Source organism: Rhinolophus ferrumequinum, assembly GCF_004115265.2.
Source record: "Rhinolophus ferrumequinum isolate MPI-CBG mRhiFer1 chromosome 5 unlocalized genomic scaffold, mRhiFer1_v1.p scaffold_110_arrow_ctg1, whole genome shotgun sequence".
In the NCBI taxonomy this organism is placed as follows: Eukaryota; Metazoa; Chordata; class Mammalia; order Chiroptera; family Rhinolophidae; genus Rhinolophus; species Rhinolophus ferrumequinum.
The window spans coordinates 1,152,723-1,168,590 of NW_022680355.1; the positions used below are offsets into that span (position 1 = coordinate 1,152,723).

Below are 15,868 nucleotides of genomic sequence, written 5' to 3' on the forward strand. Positions count from 1 at the left end.
CTAATGATTCTTATTGTAGAAATTTCTTTTTAAATATAAAAATATGTGCATTAATCATGGGAGCCCCCCTTTATTTCTGACCGCAATTCCCTTCCTTCCCCACTGTCAACATGATAAATAAACTTCCAGTCCTGTTTGTAAGTATTTATATGGATGTACGGATATATACACTTTCAATTTTTATCATGTAAATGAGATTATACTATGTGTATCATTCTGCAGCTTGCTTTTCTTATACAACAGTATAGCTTCAAAGTCTTATTTCTGTATATGTAGAATAACATAATAATAATCTTATCGTTTTTAAGACATGCATTATGGTCCATAATAGGGCATAGAGATGTATTATACTTAGTCTAGTAAACTAGTACTAGATACAGGGGTTGTTTCCAAGAGAAATTATGAGAAGTGCTACAAAGACGTCTTTGAACAAAAATCTTTGTGCACACAAATATTTCTGAAGGCCAAATTCCTAGAAATGCAATTGTGTTTATCAAATGATATGTGCATTTTACAAGCTTGATGGAGGTATAATGCACATACCACAAAACTTACCCTTTTTAAGTGGGAATTGGTATATTTATACTAATAAGGTTATTAGCATATTACAAGTTGTGAAACCATCACAATTTTATTTTAAATTATTCCCCATCATCCTCAAAAAGAAACCTCGTGCTCATGTGCAGTCACTCCGCGTTCCCAGCCATAGGCAACTACTCGTCTACCTTCTGTCCCTACAGTTTCTTCTATTCCGCACGTTGCCTATAAATATAACCCTAGACTATGTTGCGTTTTGTGCTTTCCTTCTCTCACTGAGTTATATGTTTTTGAGGTTTTTGGATGTTGTAGCGTGGATCAGTACTTCGTTCCTATTTATGGCTGAGTAAGACTCCATGGCGTGGGTATACCACCTTTGCTTATCCATTCACCAGTGAACAGACATTTGGGTTGTTTCCACTTGGTAGCTATTATGAATAACGCCGCTATGAACAGTTGTGTGCAAGATTTCGTGTGGATGTATGTTTTCATTTCTCTTGGGTCTATACATAGGAATAGAACTGCTGAGTCATAGGATAGATTTCTCTTTGACTTTCTAAGACACTGCCACACTTTTCCAAAGTGGCTGCACCATTTTATATTCCCACCAGCAACCTAGTCAATGCTTATCTTTTTTATTATCTCCATTCTAATGAGTGTGAATATGTTGTTTGAAAGTTGACTTTACCAGTTTGTACTCCCAATTGTACCCATTTTTATATAATAGTACCTGTTTCTCCACATCCTCACCAGGAATAGCTATTATCAATCTATTTAATTTTTGCTTTGTGAATACTTGGGTAAAATTACCTGTTTATTATTTTAATTTGCATTTTCCTGATACTAGAGACACTGAGCATCTCTTCATGTGTAGATGGGCCATTTGTAACCTACTTGGGCCATTTGTTACCTATTTAGTCATTTTTATTGAAATGGCATTTATAGTGGTTCTGTATGCAGTGTAGGTATTATTCATTTGCTGCTATATATGTAGTACATCTTAGTCTGCTATGTGTCTCTTAACCTTTTTTATCTGAGAATGTTTAATTTTCACTAGCTAAATCTGTCAGTTTTCTTCACTATAGATTTTGGGTTAGATGTCTCCCTTAAAAGCTTCTCCTACTCCCAGGATTATAAAAAAATATTCCCTTGTATTTTCTTCTAATACTTCTATAGTTTTATTTTTATGCTAAACACTTCAATAAATTTGGAAATTAGTTGTACATATAGTGTTACACAGAGGAATACATATCTGTTTGGTTAGAATGGCCCAAAAACCTTTCACTGAATTGTTTATCCTTTCCTAAATGATTGGAAATAAAATTCTACCTCAATCACAAATTTCAATATGTAAATGAGTCTCTTTCTGGACTTTATTCTGTCCCATTGATCTCTTTGTCTACTCCGGGCCAGTATTAAGCCAGTTAAACTACTATTGCTCGAAACTGTGTTTTGGTATCTGGTCAGGCAAGTACACTCTGATAATACGTATTTTAAAAGAAAATCTCTCAGTAAAGTGTGATAATGAAAAGGTTTCTGATTCAATGAGACTCATACTATAATAGAGTAGAACAAAATAAGGGGTTAAAATGGAAAAACCAGGGTGACGTCATGTCCTTCTGCTCTGTCACTCACTAGTCAAAGTGCAGGAGCATTTTTGTCCACCAGCAACTCGCAACTCTCTGGTGCACCTCTCATGACAGATCTTGACCTCTATTTCTATTCTCCATCAAGAGGAACCAGAACTCCTTGAAAGGCACGTAGTTCTACATCTTATGTCAGAAAAAAAAAAAAAAAAAAGGATGGTCTGAGATATCCCACCGTTGTAACAAATAAGGATGCTTTCATAACTGCTAGAAGCAGTATTTTATAAAACTCAAAAAATAAAAATAAAGGAATAAGCCACTGATTCATGATACTTAAGAGAAAAAGAAATCGTAATACAAAATAAGGATAATTATAATAATATTTAAGGGAATATTTGTATATGAGTGTATTTTTGTTTGTTCTGCTAAGAATATATATTTTCATGAATTATGGGCATGTGCTTATTTCTAGCTATTCATACAGGAACGAATAAACACAGGAAATCTGGACAATAAAGAACTAGAAAGCTATAGTACAAGAAGAAGATTGACCACCATCAGTGGTCATACAGAATAACTAAGCCAAAAAGAAGTCCAGTTGATCACATACAATAATAAATTTAAAAGGACCCAACAGTACATACAAGAATAGTCAAATGTCTCAAATCAAAGAATTCACCACACAGACCTGATAACTCTGTTAGAAGATAAAATTTCAGTATGATCCTAATAATTATACCAGATACTGATAAGGCAAACCCACATTTCCAATAATGCTAATGGACAAGATCAATATATCATAAAGGCAAGACAATGAATTAGGGGATGCTGGCCATGCAAAATTACAGCATACTTCGTTTCTGGGAAAGACACCAAGTTTCAAAAAGTTAAACGTATTAAAAATCTCAGGATGAAGCAAGTAAGAATGAATCACAAAAGGACTTACCCATGGCTGAACCAGCTTGGGCTGTGTGCTGCCGGCTCCATGTCCTAAGTCAGAATCAGTCAACAACCCAGATTATGTTGTCGCGGTTCGTCTGACAAGCATTCCTTTTTCTCAGGCTTGGTTAGATTACTATAAGCCCAGGAAGTATAACAAAGCATAACTGAATCCCTAGAAAGATATGATGATAAGACCATAATAGTAGGTAAGTATTCTTAAAAGCAAAAATTAGACATAAAGCTCAAAAGTTGATTTGTAAAACAGATTTTTTTTTTTTAATGTGTTTATCATTGTAGTCAAGTGTGATGGTTAATTTTGTGTGTTGACTTGACTGGGCCACAGGGTGCCCAGATTAAACATGTCTGGGTGCATCTGGATGGTCTTTTCAAATGAGACTGGCATTTAAATTGACCGGTGGGCTCCGTAGATGGCCCTCTCCAATGTGGAGGGCACCATCCAATCCGTTGAGGGTCCAAATCAGCTGAGAACAAAAGGTGGAGGAAGGAAGGTTCCGTTCTCTCTGCCTGACTGCAGAGCTGAGACATCGGTCTTCTCCTGCCCTTGGAATGGGACTTACACCACCAGCGCCCATGCTTCTCAGGCCTTCAGACTGCTTTTCTGGGTCTCCACCTTACAGACACAGCTCGTGCACCGTCTCAGCCTCTGTAATTGCGTAAGCCCACTCCTAATAATAAATCTGGTCTTATATACATTTATACATACCTGTCCTACATATCTATTTCCTATTGGCTCTGGAGAACCCTAATATGCCAAGCATAGTTCATTGCTGTTTAAGGAGTTTGAAAAGTTCAACACAATCAGGCATACCAAATCTGTAACTGCAGTATAAGTTGTTTGAGACTATTTAAATTCACAAGAAGTGTTTTTAAATGCTCAAGAATAAAACAGTGTTTCCTTCTTTCCTTCCTGAATAATTCAGTCCAAAAAACCACCAGGCAAGGCCAGAGTGAGGACGGTGGCTGAGCAAAGTCAGGAGATGGGTGACATATGAGACGACTGAGGAACTACGTAAGTACATGGAGGAGAGAAGCAGTCAGGATTTCCCTGCTGGAGAAGGGAGCTACAAACACAGAAAGGGGGAAAGCTAGAATGTGCTACTGGATTCGAACTGGGGATATTGATGTGAACTTCCGACTTTCAGTAACTATAAATATAAACATAAATATCCATGCAAAAGGATGGGTGATTATTAACACTTACACACACAAATACATTCCCTAACCTTGAGGGGCCTGGGTTACAACCTCCCAGGAGCAATGAGAACACTTTCCATAAATAACCAAGTACCCTTTTTACCAGCAAGGTAGTTGGCGATTAACATTGGAAACATCCCCAGTTGATAAACAGATTGCAATTTCTCATGAGGAAAATTAGAAGTTGTCATTGTGAGGCTAGCTCATAAAGATTTTATTTACCCTAAGACCTTAGAAAGAAAAAACTTCGTTTCTCCTTATACTAGTAAATGTAAGTTTGACGGTAGTATTCTAATACTTCTTTGAGCTGTACTACAGCATTTGAAGTCTTACCAAACACATTAATTGCCCCGTCTTCTTACAAATCTAGTACTATAAAAAACAAATAAACATCTAGTGGTCCAGTGAAGTGGACAGCCTCAAAACTGTCACCTTGGGAAACCGTCTAGTTTTTCCAAGGATGCAGCTACTGTTCAAATCATTATTGGAACCCATGTTCTGCACTGGCCTTTAGAGTTCATGGTATAACCTTAGATATAGCAAATCTTCACTGCCTGAGTAAAGCTGATTTTCAAAAATGAACCCAAAGACACTAGGGGTTGGGTGATCAAGCTGAGTGTTAATCTGGGGTTGGAAAAGTACAGAGACTGGAACTTCCAAGCTAATGGAACCAATAGTATAATGTCATCATGTGTACAGCTTCCCAAAGTGACTTCTGTGAAGGTAACATCAACTTAGCTGCATAAGCAAAATAGTTTTATGGTCACATTTCAGACACGCCATAGGAGCACTAGCTCCCAAGCACTAAACAATGGCCCTTCCTAAAAAATATCTCCCACTGTCCTACCAAGCTCTCTGAAATTCAGAATACTTCGATCTAGACGGACAGCTGCTGCTAAAATACCATATATTCTATGCAAAGTGGTATAATACCTTAGCAGGAATTGGTCTGAGATAATCCATTGTCACTCTTGAGGACACGAAACAAGAGGACATAACCCATTCGGGGGGAAGGCTGTCAAGGAGGACAGTCACCAAAGGGAGACCCTAGAACCACCTTCTAAATCCTGGAATTGAACACAGCCCCCCCCCCACCCCTTTTCAGTTCCAGACATCGTCTTAAACAGATCAGACAAACACAGCTGCATGGTCCAAGCATGTGGTGATTTTTATTAAGAATAACTTTGGTTCTAAGAATTCCACCCTCAATTCTGTAATACTTTCTGTTAAAAACAATTATACAAGAGCAAATACAAAAAATATTAAATTATGAAAACAAATCCATTAAGGCTCCCTTTATATATATTATATACACTCAAACAAGTCAAGATTTTTCAGAGTAGAAGAATAAAGTCAACTGTTATAGCTTAGAAAGCAACACTACTTAACTACCAGGAGACTATAAAACACGGAACTATTTTAAGAAAACCACAGAGTGGAAAAATGGAGCCATTTTTGTCAAAAAGTGGCTCAAAGCACAAAACTGCCTGGCTGTTCATGAGTCCAAGGGGTTTGGACTATACAGTATTAAAGTGTGGGGGGAGACCGACGCCTTTTTATATGCAGGCCTGTGAGCCGAGCTGATCTGACGACTTCCAAGAGCTTCTCCACCTGGACCTTCTACTGTTTAGTCCTAAGACATCCCTGTATGTTACTTACAAGTCTTCTGTTGGCCAGACCTTGTACTACTAACTACAAATAATTCTGCAGGTTTGTGAGTGAGATTGGGAGGGAAAGGCTTTTGTAATTTATCTTTTCCCAGTGAAGAATGAATTCTAGGTAAGTTCTAGGAACAGAATTGGTCCCTCTAAAAGAGCCTGTCAGGCCCTTGAGAATTTTATCAAGTGACAGAACTGCTTCAAGCACACAGAATCTAAAGATCTTATATGCAGTTAGATTAAAGGCTATGTGTGAGTCAGTCCTGAATCTTTGACAAATCACATCATTAGTCCACATACATGAAGAAAGAACTCCAGTCAAGGTGCAATCAGAAATGTACTTTCAAGATGATCACTTAACTTCCTTTCTTCTCTCAAAAGGAAAAATGATGGGAATAGATAGCCACCATTCCATCCTTCCAAAGCAAACTATTCTAGAGCAACATTTTAACTTAAGCACCTCCTATTTTATTCAAATAATACTTGCTGATGAGAGAAATAATCCATTCCAGGTCTAACCCACACGTTCTCTAACTAGCAGTATGTGATGGCTGCATGTACTTTTATTATCTTGCTTATGTGAGGACCAAATATGAACCTAATTGTCAACTCTGAAAACAAAAGCAATTCTCGTACAAAGCCAATTTCCACTACGCTTATTAAGGATTCAAAAGCTCGGGATCCAGCTTTCTATGCGCCTGTAGAGGAATTATCAGAAGAGCCTTCAGCGGAGAAATAAATGGCTGGCTGAATCGTCTCTGTGGAGAACATAGCGAACCCACACAAATTCTCCCAGACCACCCAAGGCAGAGGGACACGCCAGCAGTAGAAGATGCATTTTGTGAAAGAACTCTGCTGTCACTGGTAGCTCGGCTTCACTCTGAGGAGCGTGTTAGCTAGAGAGCGAGCCCGGAGCAGCTGCTCCCTTCACCTGGGCTTTTCCTGAGATGCAGCGCAGTAGTCATCAACCAAGGGGCAGGTAGTGGTGAGGGGAATAGTCTTTCTTCAAAAGAGATTTTAAAAAAAGGCAAAGAAATAGGTGGCCATTACACAGAAATTTTCAAAGCTTGAATTCTAGTAATATTCGACATGTACAGATGCTATGAATCTTCCAATTAGACCTCCTTGAGACCAATCTTACATTTGTTTCACATTTAATTCCCAGAGAACTGCTTGCCCAGCTCCCGAGGAGAGCGTTCCCCACGCTGCTCTAGAGGGAACCAAAAGATTGGGATCCTTTATTTTTGACATTGAAGTTAGGTTACGCGGACTAGCTGTGATCCTCTGAAGGAGGGGAGATTATTTCTTATAAAAGGACTAGCTCAGCAAGAAATTTAAAAAAAGCAAAACCAAAAAAACCCTAAGAGTTATTAAAGCAATAAATGCACGTATATGGTGTGCCTTCTCTGAACCAGCATGTGACCACGAGGTATAACCCAAAGAAATTCAAAGAAGATCAAAATGGACGTTTACATATTTTTGTTAACATATTTTTAAACCTTATTGATGCCAACAAAAGTAATAGCTGTGCTCGAAACGAAAATCAACATTTGCAAGGTGTGAAAACTGTCATGCATGAAAGCATAAATTGAACAAGAAAACTGGGGGTTCTCAAAATGGAATTGACGAATACTGGATGTAACAGATCAAACGCATTCCTGTGTGATCTAAGTTATCGCATAGATAACTAAAGGAAGAACGAAACACATTTTCTTTAGGTTTTCTAACAAACGAAAAAGGCTCTGTGCCCCTCTAAACTTGGATGGGAAGAAAAACCAAGCAGTGCAACTCTCAAGACTTTATTCCAGTGTCCGCTTCCTTGTTTTGTTTTGTTTTTTCTTTTCTTTAAAGTCTTTGAACTTTATGGACACAGGTCCATTGTCCCAACTTAGGTGCTGGTCAATGTCCTTCGTTTGGCGAATAGGAACTGCAACTGTGCCAGGGAATTGATCCACTCAGAAGGTAGGTGAGCGGAGACCAAATCCATTTTTACGTGATGACTCTCTGCTGCCTGGGGCTCTCCACAGGGGCTTCTGCCCTGAGAGGAAGCTCGGAGCAGGCGCCTTCTGTGCGTGACAGGTGGGCGCGCGGTCTCTGCGGCGTGGGCCTACGACTCCTGGGCTTGGGCCACTTCTTGGCCTGTTCTCCTAAGATTGCCTTTAACCTTCACAAACTCTGGGGCGTTTTCTTGCTCTTCTTGCAATTTCTGCTTCTCAAGTTCAAGCTAAATGAAATTCAGAAACAGGAAAATTATTTACAAACTGAGAGGCTTTTCAAAACACTCCTCTTTCCAAAGCCCCTCATGATTTTGTTTCCCAATGGAAGAAATTATCTCCTGGTCTCCAGTTTAAAGGGAAAAAAAAAATTAATTAATTAATTAAACATATATATATATATATATATATATCTCCTGGGGTAATTCTGCACACGAGCAGCAGCTGAAGGGTTATTACTACAAGCAACACCGAGAGATGAAGAGAATCTAAAAATCAAGGCTAAGAAAACAAGATCCTGAGATCAACCCGCAGTTGCCCTGTGGTCTCAGTGAAGTTCAATTTCACTGAATTGTTTCAGCCCCCAGCACTCTTGTGAATTCAATGACAGCCCCTGGTTTGGGCTTTGCCTCCTGAATCTCTTCTAGGGGCTCAATAGAATCCTGGACTTTACTTTGACTGTATTTCAGCCCATTTGCTGACATTTTGCCTTATATTTTCCTTTCATGGTATAAACATTTACATCTGACATGTCTGGTAAATTCTATTTGTTCCAACATCCTTATTTTACAGGAGAAAAAGAGACAACTTTAGGAATGAGTCAGACAGAGAAAGACAAACACTGTATCTCTTATACGTGGAATCCAAAAAACAAAATGAACTTGGAAAAGCAGAGAGTAGAATGGTGGTTACCGGGTGCTTGGGGGTGGGGAGGTGGGAGAGACGGTGTCTAAGGTATTTACATTCTTGCCCCAAGCAGATAAGTAAGTCCTGGAGACCTAATACATAGCCCTGTGATTACAGACAAAACTGTATCATAAACATTAAATTAGCTGAAAGAATAGATCTTAATTGCTCCCACCACTAGAAGAAATGGTAATTAGGTGATGTGACAGAGACGTCAGCTAAGGATACAGTGGCAATCATACTGCAACATAAATGTACCAAATCAATACGCTGTGCACCTTAAACTTACACGACAATGAATGTCAAATACATCACAATAAAAATTTTTTAAAAAGACCACTTTCACCCAGTCATCCTTACCTGCTCCAACTTCTGCTGCCGTTTTAATAGTTCTATTTCCAAGTCAGATTTATTCTTTTGTGCTTCTTCTTCTTTCTGCTTTATTACTTGATCTCGTTTTCTCTTTTCCATCACCTTCTGCAGTTCTGGCTTATTCTGAGGGGCAAGACCCCTGAAAAAAGCATTAACAAATTGTAAATGCTTTCATCTAATGGACACCTTTCATGAACAGAAATTTAATTTAAAACACTTGCCACAGAAAAGAGGTCTACTACCCTTTTGCCTACTACCAGTTAGTTAATAGTCAACACTGGTGGTCTCAGAAATCCATGAGCATGAAAGAAATGGCAAGAGCATCTTCCAAGAGTAGGCAAAATCCATTCATTTGATAAAAATGTATCGAGCACCTCTTGTGTGCCAGACACTAGGCTATGTGAAGGAGGTTAGTGAGAGTGGGATGGGCTGGGGCAGGTGGGGAAGAGCATGCTCATTTGACGGGTGTAATGATCACCCATGATGGAGATGGAGGTGATGGAGATGAGATGGAGAATGAGATGATAGAGATGAGATGGAGATGGCAATGGTGATGGAGATGATGGAGATTAAATGGAGATGATGGGGAGGAGAAAGAGATGGGGATGATGGAGATGAGATGGAAATGATGGAAATGAGGTGGAGATGATGATGGAGATGGAGATGATGGAGACAAGATGGTTCTACCTAGAGTTTTAGGGGAAGCTTCCCAAGATGTAGTCCATGTATTAAATGTAGTTTAGCGAGAGGTTAGCACAGAAATTCAAACAACAGCAAAATGGCCCTGGAATCCTCTTCCAAAGTTTCAGATTTGCGAGAGGGTTCTTGCACATCTAAAGGCACATCCAAGGTTTCATCACTACGGAGGGCGGGGGGGGGTGGCGGGGGGGGGCCTGGTCACTGAGAACTCTGACCTGACTCCTAGTCCAGTGCTCCCTGTAGCTGAGCCATTTCAGATGTGTAGCTGACTATTGGTAATGCACAGAAATCAGGCTCCAGGGAAAGTGCTACATTCCTGAGGGATAAATTCCTGCCATCTCTTCAAAGGAGGAGAAACAAAACCAAAACGTAGGCCATTCCTTAGCAACCCTCCACCTAAGTAAGATGTTTGCAGATGTTTTAACAGAAAGCCATCCACTACTAGCATTTCAGCCAGTCTCCACTAGCTCTTAAGTAATCTCCACTTGATATTAATAGTTACTAAGAGCATTTAAAATAAAAATGAAACGAACCACAGAACAAGGAAAACACTGTCAATCTCAGGCAGCACAGGGTGTAAGTGATGGCTAGCGGATTTGCACTCATCCATGGACACACACACTTGACCGGACAGTAACTCATGTTTTTCTGGGCTGCAGGAAATGAGCACATGGAATCAGCCTTGCACTCAGGGGCCTGGGACCTTCCGGGCACTTCCTGGTCTTGCTCATGACAACTGCTAGTCTGTCTGCACACCAGGGATGTCTACCTCGGCTGTTCTCTACTTTAATCAAGTATTGGGACTAATCAACATGGAGTCACTTGAACAACTGTTAAATCAGATAATTTCCAAACTATGTGCTCTGGTTGTAAGAATCTCAACCACACACTGTCTCAACCTCTTTCAAGTCCACATTCTCACACCTGTAAACTAATCCTCTATATCACACTTCCTCATTTATCGAGTTATAATCTTAAAAAAAAAATTCTGGCACCTCTCCTAGCTACATATTTTTTTAAATCACAATATATTTTTCAGTTGTTTACAGACTAAAGATCAGTATATTACATCACTTTTGACAAAAGACACATAGTCAAAATAACATGTGTCTCCAGTTTCCCAATTTTCATTAGCAAAATTTGGTTAAAAAAATAAGAAAAATATTAAAGTCAGCCAAATTTCCAATGAAACACAAGAGATAGGCTACTTTTGTGATTTAACTATGATTTCACAGTAAGAAAGACTATGACGGGGGGGCCGAAGTATAGGCAGCCTATTCTGGAAATTAAATCTTCAAGCAGCACAATAAAAGTTGCTGGTGGTATTTTGTTCACAGTAAACCTAAGTGTCATTGAACACAGGAAAATTTGTTTGTAAATAATCTGAGTCAAGACCCACTCAGTTTCATGACTATTAAAAAGCCTCAGTATGACATGAAAGACAGAATTAAGGGATTTAAATTTGAGGATTAAGGATTTAGCTATCTGCATAATGCAAATTTCAAACATTTTTCTTTCCCTGTTTTTCACTGGCAAAATTAACCTCAACTATTATTAAATTCTCCTGGCTTACCAAAAGCTATTGAACACAGTGATGTATGACACACTAAGCAGACATTCTATCGCAACATACGAATGGGCTTAATACACGGTGTTGGGCTTAATATACGGTCTTCATTTTCTCTTCAAAGATTTTACACAAGGGTGGCAGTAAGATAAAATACTTAGTAACAGAGAGCTCAGGAAATGGGGCTGATGTGATAAATGTTCTACACTTAGAACACTGAGAAGTCATACAAATTTAGTTAATATTTTATCACCGTGGCTCACTTAACTTTCTATGCTAAATGGAAAAGTCGAGCCAGCACTGCCGTATCAATCTCTGAGTCTAATACTGGGTCACGTGGCAGAGAGAGCACTGACAGAAATGAGCTTCTCCAAATGTCATAACTACAGCATCGTTCTGTACACGACGACACGGGATTCTCTTCCATCAGTTCTGACCTGTACAATTAACAAGTCTTCTCGATCCCTGTGTGACCGACCGGTGCAAGGCCAGTGTCTTTGTACCACTCAAGCCAGCAGCTGACCCTACGCCTGCTTGCTGTGACTACGAGAGCGGGCTAATCCAATTTTTCAAATCAGTAAGTGCTCCTGGCAAAAAAATAGGTTAGGTAATATATATTAGGTTGGTGCAAAAGTAATTGTGGTTTTTGCAACGATTTTTAACCTTTTAAACCGCAATTACTTTTGCACCAACCTAATACCTATATGTAAAAAGGTGAAAGAACACCTGAACGCTCCTTGTTAAACGAGCCTCGGGAGCCCCACTTACAGTGTATTCTATGTGAATGGTAACCCCGAAAACTGAACAAGGACCCATGGATCCAGAGACAAAAGCGCAGTCTAGGCTCCTCCATACTTTCCACACTTTTACGAAGAAAGTCCTTCTCCAACCTTCTTAACATCTGCACAAGACATCACAGCCCGGAAGTGCCCTCATCTTGCCACGCCCATACTAATAAGCCTTGGTTGTTTCCAATTGTTCTCCATTAAAAGTAATGAGGCAGTGAACTTTCTTGTACATTCACATTTGCACTCTTATACAAGTATTTCTGTTGGCTCCATTCACAGAAGTAGAACTGCTGGCTCAGCGTCTGCACGTTATATTTTGATGTCTATTGCCAAACTGCCCTCCAAAAAGGCTGCAATACTTTCTATTTCCACCACCAGTGATGACATGAACAGACAACTTTTAAAGGTACGTTTCACATTTCACATAAAGCACTGAAGACATCCAGGAGGGGACTGGCAGGGTCCACATCCACTCTGCCTCCACCTCAACTCCAGATACCCCTGAACCCATAAAAGCAAAACTGCCTCCTCATCTGGGAGAGCTGAGCCAGAGGCAAGGGCTGGCTGACGCCCTCACAGACACGCTCCCCTGCACCCCCAGCCAAATATCTCCGGGCCTAATTTTTTTCTTAGGGTGGAGGGGGAGAGTGCATTTGGATTTCAAGCCCTTGATCTTTAATCTTGGAATCTTCTGGTCTCGACTGCCTTGTCAACATTTTTGCCGGAACTGTTCCTACCTGCATGGACTCAAATGCAAATATTTCTATCTCAACTTCCCCGTGTTTTTCCATGTTGTACAGCAACGAGTATTTATTGAGGAAATATTTGTCTAGCAAAGTATGTCAAATGAAGATCAACTAAAAACACTGGGAACTAGAAACCGTTTACTGAAACACACAAGCCAAAGAAGCAATATTAGGGATGTGTTTGAATAGCTGAGTATTCCCTATTTGCCCCCCAAAAGTACTAACATTTTATCTTAGAGAAGATAAACTCTCTGTAAATTATCTTAGAAATATTCTTATTTTTTAAGATCTGTTAAATACTGATCTTTCAAACACACACACACACACACACACACACACACACAACTTGCTTTTTAAAATCTGCCTTTTTTATGCCAATTGGGAACACCTAGAGAACCTGAGAACCTGAAAAAGGTCTAATAATCAGACTTAGTAGCAGACTGTGACCAGATCAAAATGTGAAGACTTTTCACCCGAAATTTAGCTGGGTGGAAAAGATGGCAAACAGAGGAGCAGAATTATATACTTGAAAGAGTTTAGAGTTCATAGTTAGAATACATATGAGTATTTGTTCCACTAAGCAGTGACGTTTTGCTTTTATCTTACGAGCTCTAAAAAGTGCCTTGGCAAACTCTGAACTAACTGCTACAGGGCTGCGAGCTTTGAGGGCAAAGGTACAGGGTTCCACCCACTCTTTGCTGAGCCCTGGGAGCTACCCACTGGACTGAAAGATACGCAGACCAAGTTAAGCATTAGGATCATGTTTTGGAGGGAAAGGCCTAATTACAGATAAATTTTTCAAAAGGAAATGAGAGGGCATTTCCATAGCCGTTCTCCTTCTGGACTATGCCTCTCCCAGAACATGGTAACTCAGTCCCAGGAAGTCTCTGTAAACACATCCTCCCTCTAGCAGGGGAGCATGTGACCTCCTCCCTTTCAGCTCCAGTGCACGCCAGGGGGACTGCTGGATTCAAGCTTATAAACTGAATGCAAGTTTGATCCTTTCTGAATAAGTGCTTAGCTGCTACTGGTCGTTGACACATCAAAGAAAAAAAACATCCGAATTCATTATCATCATTCCCAAAGCAAAACAGGACTCTATAATTTCCTAAATAGGCCACGGAATTTGGAGGCGATCCTGCCTGGGAAACCATGGTGCTAACTCTTGTAGGGAATAGACAGAAACCTGTGGTTACCCTATGCTAGGATGCTTTCTGTGGCGGAAGTACATCTGCACCACTGCTGGGGCCCCCAGGGCACAGAGGAGACCTGTTCTCTAGACTTCCCTGGAGAGGTGGGGGAGGGGCATACTGGCTGGATTGAGGATCTAATAGTCTCAGAATTCACCTTAAGCTTCATTCTGAAGATCTGAAAAAACTTCTAAATAGAGCTTACTGGCTCTTCCATACAGAAGGTAACCCAGTGTCCTAATAAAGTAACTTCGTTCGTACCCTCTGCTTTCCCAGCCTCGCATCACTTAAAAAGCAGAGTACACGAACCCAACACCCAAAATTGGTTATGACACAGGGGGAACTAACAGACGGTTTACAAGGAAAATAGAAGGTAAATGTTTTACTCCTCTCCAAAAAACTTAACAATACAAATGATGATAGTAATAATTTAAAATGTTACTTAAAAACAAAGCAAAACACAAGAAAGAGTGTTCTTATTTATTGTTAAGTCTGATGTGGTTTCAGAGACTTCTCCCCGCCACTCACAAATGCTGACGTGGGCATTATTTACACCTGACTCCCACACGTCCCCAGATGTAAGGGGGAAATTCAGAATTTTTACAAATCTAAGAAATAATGCATTTCTCTTTGACTTAGGACACTCGCTTTTATCTTTAACCCAGCCCCCTCCATCCAAATTTTAAAATATGCGTCCATTAGAGAAAGGACACGGGACCGCAGACGTCTCGCTGAGTAACATGGTGGTGGCAGCTGCGCCTGTAGACGGGTTCCCTTTCTGGAGGGATACCCTAGCTCCAGGATGCTAGAAGGAAGAAAGAAGCCTATAACGTGGTCAAGAAACAAAAACCTCTTTGACGCCTTTGTACATGTAATTAAAATTAAATCTAGTTACCTTACTAGTCGCCTAAGAAAACTGCTCCAGAAACCCTCTTACCTTTTTTGATTCATAAGAAGTTCTCGGTGAAGATCTTGGTGGTTGCGGGATGTTTTGACGGGATTGACAAGTTTCTGAGGCCTAATTAGCTCAGGATTGTCATCTTCAATATAGTCTGGCTCAGCCATGATGTTTCTTGGGATAAGGTATGTGTCCTTAAGGTCAGGATCCTCCAATGGGATGTCTGAAACAGAAAGACGAGACTCCTATGTGGTCTTTTCTGCAAAGCCGCCTCGCACACAAACAGAGGCCCAGCACAGCTGTGCACGGTACACCCGCGAAACACCAGCCGCCTGGGTCCACTTTACTGCTTCATTGAAAACTCTTCTGAAGCTCTGCGAAAGTAACTGGAGGAGTAAAGGGGAGAGAAGAATGTCCGCGTTGTTCCGGGCAGCCCAGGCTTAAGCAGGGTCCCACAGTCTGGCTCTGCTCATTGCTGGTCACACCTTGAGTTTCAGGTCACACAGGACGCTTCCCACCACCACGTCTAAAGACCAACTTAACCCCACACGTAGTAGCTGCTCTGAACGTATGTTACATTTAATGAGATACCCTGTTTCCCCGAAAATAAGAGCTAGCCGGACCATCAGATTTAATGCATCTTTTGGAGCAAAAATTAATATATGACCCGGTATTATATTATATTATACCCGGTATATTATATTATATTATACTATACCCGGTATTATATTATACTATGTCATATTATACTATGTTATATTAAACCCGGT

The 15,868-nt window shown here is 40.2% G+C and overlaps 1 protein-coding gene across 4 annotated transcripts in view; it reads right to left on the reverse strand.

The window, feature by feature from the left end:
- Nucleotides 1-5,425: 5,425 nt before the first annotated feature.
- The window catches only part of FAM107B (family with sequence similarity 107 member B), a 194,160-nt gene continuing 183,717 nt past the window's right edge, over nt 5,426-15,868 (reverse strand). For all 4 annotated transcript variants that reach the window (XM_033100716.1, XM_033100720.1, XM_033100718.1 and 1 more), the window contains 3 exons: nt 15,138-15,321; nt 9,199-9,349; nt 5,426-8,162 (listed from right to left, as the gene is read on the reverse strand). In XM_033100716.1, the coding sequence (XP_032956607.1) occupies nt 8,046-8,162; nt 9,199-9,349; nt 15,138-15,321 (452 nt within the window). In that variant the 3' untranslated portion in view covers nt 5,426-8,045. The remainder of the gene's footprint in view (nt 8,163-9,198; nt 9,350-15,137; nt 15,322-15,868) is intronic.